This window comes from Canis lupus, chromosome 1, assembly GCF_003254725.2.
Source record: "Canis lupus dingo isolate Sandy chromosome 1, ASM325472v2, whole genome shotgun sequence".
NCBI lineage: Eukaryota > Metazoa > Chordata > Mammalia > Carnivora > Canidae > Canis > Canis lupus.
In genome coordinates this window covers 110,703,343-110,713,246 of record NC_064243.1, presented here as the reverse complement: position 1 = coordinate 110,713,246, position 9,904 = coordinate 110,703,343, and the positions used below count along the sequence as shown (strand labels likewise).

The window sequence follows — 9,904 nt, the reverse complement described above, 5'->3', positions numbered from 1 at the left end:
CGGGGAGCCTGCTTCTCCCTCTGCCTCTGTCTCTGCCTCTATGTGTATGTGTGTGTGTCTCTCATGAATAAATAAATAAATCTTTAAAAAATAAAATAAAATAAAATAAAATAAAAATCACAAATGCGGGGACACCTCAGTGGCTCAGCAGTCTGCCCTCAGCTCAGGGAGTGATCCCAGGGTCCTGGGATCAAGTCCCACATGAGGCTCCCCGTAGGGAGCCTGCTTCTCCCTCTGCCTCTCTCTCTGTGTCTCTCTCATGAATAAATAAATAAAATTTAAATAATTACATATGAAAATCACAAACCCCCTTCCTGGCTTTATTTTTCCCCATTTACGTCCATCCAACATAATATTTTATTTGTTTACCCACGAACGTCAGCCCCACCAGCACCCAGGACACTGTCCGGCAGACAGGAGATGCTCTTGCAATATTTGTTGAGTAAAACAGCCCTACGAGGTGGGTGCTGTCATCATTCCCATTTCACAGATGAGGACGCTGAGGCCCAGCGGGTTCCATGACTTGCCCCGGGTCGTGGAGGTAGGGGACAGTGGACCAGGTCCCGTGCCTACACTTTTCATAATAGTAACACCAAGCAGACCTCGCCCTGGGGGCCCGTTCTGCCGGCTGCTGGCCAAAGGCCTGACACGGAGCAGCTCACCAACTGCTCTCAGGGTCTCCACCATCCCGGCTTTTCAGAGCAGCACGCGGAGACTCAGCAAGGGGCTGCCTCCAGCCCCGCTTCGCCCAAGTGCAGAGCCAAGGTCAAACCCGGACGCTTCTCTGGCCCCAAACTCTCCACGCACACACCTGACAGACAGGGCTGTCAAGGCCGAGAAGGGAAGAGGGAACGTGGGTTTCTTAGCCCCATACGGGGGCCGGTGGGAGCAGAGCCCCAAAGAGAGTGAGTAGCCGCCCAGCCTCCTTCCTTCTGTGTGGCTTTGCACACAGAACAGGGTTCAAATTCCCTCTCCCTGCAGGACTTTGGGCAAGTCAGAGCCTGTGGCCAGTGCCTCAGTTTCCCTCTCTGCAAACAGTGCCCACCTGGGGGGACATCCCCTGAAAGGACAAGCTGACAGTCACCCACGGTGCCAAGGCCAGGAAACGACAGTCGCTGGTTTTATTCCTCAGTGACCCCCACATTGCCAGGGAGGCCGAGGTGTGGGCCCCGAGTAAGAACTGCCCTAAAATCTTTCCCCCGCGCCTCCTCCTCCTCCCTGGCGACCTGGTTCTTCTCCTGGTACCAGACCCGGGCCCTCAGCACAAAGAAGGTTAGGCAGCGCCCCAGGAGGCCTGGCCGGGTCGTGGCCCCTGGCCCGTGCCTGCCACACCTGCTCTGGTACCCAAATGGGGCCCCAGATCCTTGGTGACTCGATCCCTCCAAATTCAGGTGATCTCCCCCGGCTCCAAATCACCGAACCCTCCCAGGTCCCGCGCCAGACAGAGCCAGGTCCCCACCAGGAAGGGCCTCGGAGCACTGGGACGCCACCACCGCCGTCTTCAAGACCAAGTTGGGGGCGAAAGATGGCTGTGACCGGGTGCAGCTGGCTCCTCCTCAGTGGTGAGCAAGAATGGAACCCCCCACAACCTCAGCCCACTGGGGGGAAGGGTGGGGATCCCTGGGACCGGGAGAGGGAAGGTGGGAGCCAGCACCCAGCATGCTGTGTAGGGAAGGCATCGTTTGCTCCTCCAGGAGGCACCCAGAGTGGGGCTGGCCAGGGACGGCCACCCAGAGAGGTTTGTAGGGTGAACCTCAGAAATTTCTGGAATCAGGGCGTGAGCTCAAGCAGAGGAGCCGCTGATCCTGCTCGCTCGCTCGGTGTGGCAGAGCCATACTGAGCCACGGAAGCTTGGCCGGGGTGAGCTCTAGCCAGCAGCTCGGCCTCTCCCTGGGATGTGGCTTTGGGCAGGTGCCTTCCCCTTCTCGACCTATTTCCCCCTCTATGAAACGGGCTAAACTCACAGGGTCGTTTGAAGGTCATAACAAGCAGCATTGGCTAGCGCCGACTGTGCCACGGGAGCTGTTGGTAACGTTGCCCGTGTGTTCACCACCACCCTAGGCAGGAGGCCCACTCACGACCCCCCACTTCATAGACGAGAAACCGGAGGCTCAGAGAGGGGAAGCCAGCAGCCGGGGTCACACAGCCAGTAGCAGCAGGGCCGAGTGCTACACCCAGAGCACTCACCCCTAGCCCTAGCTTTAGCAGTCTGGAAAGTACCAGAAACCAGGCCAGGCATGCGAGCACTTCTTCCCTGAGAACTGCCATGGACACCCATTCCAGGCCTACACACACACACGCATACGCACACGCACACGCACATGCACACATACATGCACACGTACAATTCCAACCCAAGCAGCCCTGACCAGCTAGGCAGGTTTGGGGCTTATCTGTCGGGGTTGAAAGGAAAGGGGTGGAGTCAATTCATCACACCCCTACTTTCTGCTGTGGTCAGACCTGGAGAGGCAGAGAGCTGAGCCGGGGCCTAGATGAGCCCGCCTGATTGTGAAAGCCTCGGTCTGGTGACTCTCAGGACGGGAAAACCCTCTGGGCCCCATGCAATCCAGAGTTCTTGCAGGCTGAGCACGTGCTACACACTCGTGTGCAAGGCTTTCTGCCAGATTCTTGGCACGGCCCGACAAATTCAATCCTCAGGCCCACTCCAGACCCTGCACCTGGCCAGCACTTATTGAGCACTTACTGTATACCAGGAACACGTGTGCCAGGAGTGCACGTCTCCTCCTTCACTGAACGAAGGCAGTGGTCAAGCCGACCTCATCCGGGCCCTCTGGCTCCTTTTCCTCAGCCACTTTTCTGAGCGTGGGGGCCGAGATCTCCATCACCCCCGAGCCCGCCCAGCCAGCTGAGGGGGACAACGTGACGCTGGCCGTCCACGGGCTTTTGGGGGAGCTGCTTGCCTACAACTGGTACGCGGGACCCACTCTCAGCCTGACTTACCTGGTGGCCAGCTACATTGTGAGCACAGGCGACGAGACCCCTGGCCCGGCCCACACAGGGCGGGAGGCTGTGCGCCCCGATGGCAGCCTGGACATCCAGGGCGTCCTGCCCCGCCACTCGGGCACCTACATCCTGCAGACTCTCAACAGGCAGCTGCAGACGGAGGTGGGCTACGGACACTTGCAGGTCTATGGTGAGACACCCCACCCCCGGACTCCCCTCTGCCGCAGCCAGCCTTCCCACCTCCTTCCCAGTCCCTCTATAAAAAAAATAAATAAATACATAAAAAGAAGGTAAAAATTTAAAACCAAAAAAAAGACAAAATAACAATAAAATTAAAATGCTCACCTCCTTCAGGATGGCTTCCAGGATTACCTCTTATCCCATTCTTTGCCCCTCCGGCGGGGTACAGGGACACCACCAGGATCCAGCCATGCCCCTCGACCTGGGGAGGGGGGTGGCCAGGGAAGCAGGCAGTGCCCGGCCCCCTCCCCCTCTGTCTCTTGCCCCACAGAGATCCTGGCCCAGCCCGTGGTCATGGCCAACAACACGGCACTGGTGGAGCGCCGAGACACCCTACGCCTGATGTGCAGCAGCCCCAGCCCCGCTGAGGTCCGCTGGTTCTTCAACGGCGAAGCCCTGCCCATCGCCATCCGCCTTGGCCAGTCCCCCGACGGCCGGGTGCTGACCCGGCATGGCATCCGCAGGGAGGAGGCTGGAGCCTACCAGTGTGAGGTCTGGAACCCGGTCAGTGTGAGCCGCAGCGAGCCCATCAACCTGACCGTGTACTGTGAGTCCTCCTGGCCCCACTAGAAATACCCAGTGCCCAAATCTCATAGATGGGTAAACTGAGGCCAGGAGAGGGCACCCAAGGGCACACAGTGGGTCAGTAGATGAACTGGGCTTAGGAGCCAGGGATCCCTCTTAAAATGCACTTGACCCATCGCCAAAGGACAAAAAACCACCCTAGAAATGGAATAATCCTTCAGTCTGAAGCAGTACCTGCAGGAAAGGACACAGGACTGGTTGGTTTTGAAAGGGAGGCGGGAAGGGAGTGGTGGGTGGGAGGGGAGGTAAAATTTAAAAATGTAACCAAAGCACGGAGTCATTCCCAGGGGCAGCAGATATGCAGTGTGGATCCGGGGCAAATAAATCACAGAGGTACGCAAGGGCCGCTAATGTAGAAAAACTTAGAGCCTAGAATCCTACCACCAGGGAATGCTGGATTTAAGAAGCACTGAATTCTAGACTCTGAGAATCCTAGAAACTCTAGAAGCAGAAATTCTTAGAACCTTAGAATTGAATTCTAAAATCTTAGAGCCACCCAAACCTAGAATTTTAGAAACATAGATTTCTAGAATCTTAGAATCCTAGAACCTAGAAGCACTGACTCTTGCATTGACTAGAAGCATTGACCCTTGGAGCCCTAGAATTCTACACTCTTAGAGTGACTTACGAGAAACTGATAGTCTAGTCTTCTTCTTCTTCTTCTTCTTCTTCTTCTTCTTCTTCTTCTTCTTCTTCTTGGGACATAGATTTCGAAAATATCTTGAAATTTGGTCTGGCCCAACACCCTCTCTTTACAGAAGAGAAAACAGATCCCCTGAAAGGGGAAAGTGATTCTCGGGATCCTAGAGCAAGTTAGAGATCTGTGTGGGATCCAGAAAAGACCAGAGCTTCCTCCCTCCACAAGTCCCCAGGGGCCCAGCCTGGTGGAGAGGAAGCCAGGGACTCGCCTGTCCCTCTACTGCCCCGTGTCTCTCTCCCTCCTGCCCCCACAGTTGGCCCAGAACGCGTGGCCATCCTCCAGGATTCTACTGCCCGCACAGGCTGTACCATCAAGCTTGACTTCAATACATCCCTCACCCTGTGGTGTGTGTCCCAGTCCTGCCCAGAGCCCGAGTACGTGTGGGCCTTCAACGGGCGTGCCCTCAAGAACGGGCGAGACCACCTCAACATCAGTAGCATGACAGCAGCCCAGGAGGGCACGTACACGTGTATTGCTAAGAACCCCAAGACCCTGCTTTCCGGATCTGCCTCAGTGGTGGTCAAGCTCACCGGTGAGTTGCCCCCGGCCTGACCACCACCCGCTCCCCCATGGAGGCCCAGGTGGACCGCGAAGGTTTGGCCACTCCTCCAACAGTTAGGGCACCATTGGCCCACCGATCATTGGAAATTAAGAGATTCTCAACCCATCCTTTGGCCAAGTGACAAAGTGGCATGTCCGGTGGTCCTCCCCTCTTCATTTGGGGGACAGAAGGAGACAGCCCATATCCTGTCACTCGGAAAACAAAGAATGAATCAGACTCTTCCCTGAGGGGTGACAACGTGAGAAGGGAGCCACCTTGTCCGCACTGTGCAGGAGCAGAGCGGGAAAACATTCAGACGTCCCTTTGTGTGAGCGCCCCCCCCCTTCTAAATCCAGCCCGCCACAGCTGCCGAGGGCCTTGGCCCATCCCCTCCGCGCAGACAGCTGAACTTCTGTGCAGCCAACTAGATGATGCAGTGATCTGGCCCAGATGACTGTGTGTGTACACGCACAGGTGCACACACACATACACACACGGAAAATCACAGCCAGTTGTTGGCAAGTGGAAAAACACAGCCAGGGAGGCATTGCCTTGCCCCTGTCCTTAGACAGCCTGGGGACTGGGGGTAGTATAGACACAGCTGGTGTTTTGAGAGCTATCAGGATCCTCAGGGGACACTTTCTCATCCCCTGGGGATGGTGGCTTTGAACATGAAGGCCTCGTTAATTCTGCCTTGGTTCCTTCCCAAGCGGCCACTATCCCCCAGGGACAGTGGGAACAGTCCTGCCCTCCTTCCCTCCCCCTCCCTCCTACTAACAGGCTGGGTCTCATCCAAAGGGTGGATACTCTTTCACCCAAAGCAGAAATGGCATCCCCAGAGGTAAGTGTACCTCCTGCCCCACCCCACCTGGGGCAGCTGGTCTTGGCAAGAGACAGGGGGGTGTACCAGATGACCTCAGGTGCTGCCCCAAGTCCTGCCCGTGCAGGCCAAGATGGGGGGTGTCGAAGTGTGCAGGTATGTGCAGGGAGTGGGTACAGCGCCCCCAAGGGCCTCCTAAACTGTCAGCAACCCTGTGGCAGGTGCCAGGGAGAGACAGAGGAAAAGGAAACCACCCTGCCCCCATCTGGGGGAGACTCTGATCTGATGGAGGAGATATGGTCTCTGCTCTTGGAGAGATGATCCTGGAATAGGGAAGCATGACTTCCTTATTCAAGGAACTGCCAGTCAGAGCGAAGAGGCAATGCCTCACACTCCATGGACTTTCAAGCAGTGATGGAGGAGACATGACATGCACCCTCAGTGAGCTTCCAGTCAGATGGAGGAGACAGTCCACACTTGGGGGAGATTTGGTACTCTGATGGGAGAGATGTGGTCTTGAGGAGACATGGTCCTTTTTTTTTTTTTTTTTTGAGAATTCCTAGTCTGATGGGGGGAGACACAGTTCCCACCTCTGCGTTACTCCCAATCTGATGGGGGAGTACAAGCCCCCCCACTTTCTAGGAATTTCCAGTCTGATAAGATAGGCATGCTCCTATCCAACCTCTGAGGTCCCCAGCCTGATTAGAGAGACCCAGCCTAATAATCTGGAATTCCAAATCTGATGGAAGAGACATGGCCTCCCACCCTCTGGAATCTTTTGATTTGATAAGAAACTATATAGCCCCCACATTCTGAGACCTCTTGGTTTGATAGAAGAGATACGGCCTGGGGTATACAAGTCTCAACTCTCTGGTAAGGGAAACAGGGCCCCCATATTTTGAGAATTTTCAGTCTCATAGGGGAGATACAATGCCCCCCCCCCATATTCTAGAATTCCCAATCTGATAGGGGAGACATGGTCCCTGTATTCTGAGAACTTTCGATCTGATGGAGGAGACATGGTTTGACTCTCTAGGGTCATCTAGTTAAATGGGAGAAATATCCCCCAAGGGCTGGAAATTCCTAGTCTAATGGGGGAGTGATGGCTCCCATCCTTTGGGGTCTCCCAGTCTCATGGGGGAAGACACAGCTCCCTGGTAGGCATTGTTGGGATACAAAACCGACCTCCACTATCACACAAGTCAGCTCCTTCCTCTGTCTCCTTCCCAGCACCTCGCATGGGGGGAGCACCAGCCAGTTGTGGGGAGGCATGGAGGAGCCAGCTGAGGGGAGGAGGGGGATGCCATACCCAGTGCAGGCCAGGCTGACCCAGCCCCCTCACTGTTTCCTCAGCGGCAGCAGTTGCCATGACAATTGTGCCTGTGCCGACCAAGCCGATGGAGGGCCAGGACGTGACACTGACCGTACAGGGCTACCCCAAGGACCTGCTGGTCTATGCCTGGTACCGCGGGCCTGCCTCCGAGCCCAACCGGCTGCTCAGCCAACTGCCGTCAGGGAACTGGATCGCAGGCCCCGCACACACAGGCCGGGAAGTGGGCTTCGCCAACTGCTCACTGCTGGTGCAGAAGCTGAACCTCACGGATGCTGGCCGCTACATGCTCAAGACCGTCACATTGCAGGGCAAGACAGAGACGCTGGAAGTGGAGCTGCAGGTGGCCCGTGAGTGTATCAGAGGGGGCAGAGGGGGTCTCTTTTCAGATAGAGGCTTCCAAGAGGAGGCTTTGCATCCTCCATAGGCTGGGAAACATAGATCGAGGTGGATATGCCTACCCATCACACTGCAAGAAGGGACTTAGTCTCCTCCATCTGACTTGGGGATCTCCAAATGGAGTTCTTTCCTCTTCCATCAAACTGATGACCTAGACTAGGGGTAGATAGGCCTCCTCCATCAGACTGAAGGCCACTACAGGGGGCTTCCGTGCCTTCTCTCTCATACAAGAGGTTCACCAGACTGAAGGTTTTAAAAGAAGAGACATAGTCTAAGAGTAGGGCATCCTTTTTCCTGCAGATGGGTAGACTCTAAAACACAGGAGATATTGTCTCTGCTACTATATTGGGAAAATGGGCTAATGATGGGAGTTTACCTCCCGAGTTTACATCCCGACTAGATGTATAGAATGAAAGTGGATCATACCTCCCTCTTTAGACTGGGAGATCCTAGACTATTGGAATTGTGCCTCATTCTTTGCATTACAGTAAGAGTATGAACAGAATTTCTACCATCAGAGGGTGGAATTTTTTCATAAAGTGAAATCCTCCGTTAGGATAGAGGCTTCTAGATGGTAGGAATCGCATCTCTGCCCTCAGACAAGGCGTTTCCAATGTTCAAGAACAATGTCTCTTCCAACAGCCTGTGAATTTTCCTGATGTTGAAGACCATGGCTTGCCCATCAGAGTAGGGACTCCCAGAGTCAGGGACCATGTCTCCTCCATCAGACTGGGAGCTCCCAGAGTCAGGGACCATGTCTCCTCCATCAGACTGGGAGCTCCCAGAGGCAGGAAACATGTCTCCTCCATCAGACTGGGAGCTCCCAGAATCAGGGATAAGGTCTCCTCTATCAGATTAGGGGCTCCCAGAGTTAAAGACCATGTCTCCTCCATCAGACTGGGAGCTCCCAGAGTCAGGGACCATGTCTCCTCCATCAGACTGGGAGCTCCCAGAGTCAGGGACCATGTCTCTTCTATCAGACTGGGGGCTCCTAGAGTCAAGGACCATGTCTCTTCCATCAGACTGGGAGCTCCCAGAGTCAAGGATCATGTCTCCTCCATCAGACTGGGAGCTCTCAGAGTCAGGGACCAGGTCTCCGCCATCAGACTGGGGGCTCTCAGAGTCAGGGACCAGGTCTCCTCCATCAGACTGGGCATCCCTGGAGATCCAAGAGGCCATGTCCCTAGGACAGGTTTCATCACATTAGACCAGGACACTGAATGACACTGGGAACTAGGTCATTCTCCAGTCTGGAGTCTCACCTCCCACCATCAGACCAGACACTTTTGGAAGCCCTAAGTCAGGGATGGCGTCTCCCAGCTCAGATGTGAAGCTTCCAGGATCAGAAATCAATCACTGCCAGGTACCCCCTAGACATCCTCTTCATCAAACGCTGGTCCTGGGGCAGTGCTGGAGGTAGAATGCTCTGCGATGGCAGCAGGCCACCCCCCTAAAGGCTCGGAATTCCTTTTCAACCTGTCTCTCTCCTCACAGTCAACCTCCCTCCCCCGCATGAGGACCAACGCCACCTTCCTGAACCTGAACCTGACACAGGCTGAGCGTGGGGCGGTTGGGGCTGTGGGAGGCTGGGGGTGGGCAGGGGAGCACGAGGGGTGGGGGCACTGGGAGCTGGTCCTCTACCTCCCTGACAGCTTTTTCCACCCTTTTGCCCCATGCCCCCCTCAGCCCTGGAGTAGCAGCACAGCTGTGACCGTGGGGACCTCCGGAGAGAAGAACTCTTCACACCGTCCTCCGTCCTCCCCGTCTCCTCCCTCTCAGTGGAGGACCACTCGCTCCCAGTGAGGATGCCGGATTGGTCGTGGTCAGCTGCTCTCCTGCTTCCACGCTAGAGTTAGAACGGACAGGGCCCTACTCCTTCGCTGAGTTGTTGGAGAACCACAGAGGCCATAAATGTCCTGGTGAACACATGTATGTGTCAGCCTCTCCTTCTATGATCGCCAACCCTGCCATATCCTGGTGGCCACACTCACCTCCTTTCCTACCTGGGGTTATTCTCAGTTTAGGTGCATGCATGCACAGGGATGCCTAAATGACAGTGAGGCAAGTCCCTACTGCTCAGTGTCAGGGCCTCAGGCTCTTCCCACCCCTCCTCAGGTTATAGCTGATGGTCCTGCTTCCCAGTGGGCCAAAGGCTCCCCTTTCCTGGGACACCAAACAGAGCTGGGTTCTGGAGGACATGGTCTTCCCCTATGCTGCACCTCACTCCACTGGGCCCGAAACAAGGCTGCTCAGGACAGGCAATGACCAAATTTCTTGTGAGGGGTTCCTTCTATTTAACCAAAGATGTTCCTTTTTGTCCTCCAT

The 9,904-nt window shown here is 55.5% G+C and overlaps 1 protein-coding gene across 1 annotated transcript; it reads left to right on the top strand.

Moving 5' to 3' along the window:
- The first annotated feature begins 1,458 nt into the window (after nt 1-1,458).
- Nucleotides 1,459-9,507, top strand: CEACAM16 (CEA cell adhesion molecule 16, tectorial membrane component). The gene is made up of 5 exons (XM_049109413.1): nt 1,459-1,562; nt 2,810-3,154; nt 3,476-3,751; nt 4,743-5,021; nt 7,204-9,507. The coding sequence occupies exons 1-5, from the start codon at nt 1,526-1,528 to the stop codon at nt 7,605-7,607; spliced, it is 1,341 nt and encodes a 446-aa protein (XP_048965370.1). The 5' UTR covers nt 1,459-1,525; the 3' UTR covers nt 7,608-9,507.
- Nucleotides 9,508-9,904: the final 397 nt, after the last annotated feature.

Bases quoted from the DNA above. Each gene is read 5' to 3' on its own strand.
- CEACAM16 (XM_049109413.1), top strand. From the start codon at position 1,526: ATGGCTGTGACCGGGTGCAGCTGGCTCCTCCTCAGTG. The intron at 3,752-4,742 runs GTGAGTCCTCCT...CTGCCCCCACAG, and splicing joins CATCAACCTGACCGTGTACT to TTGGCCCAGAACGCGTGGCC. The intron at 5,022-7,203 runs GTGAGTTGCCCC...CTGTTTCCTCAG, and splicing joins AGTGGTGGTCAAGCTCACCG to CGGCAGCAGTTGCCATGACA.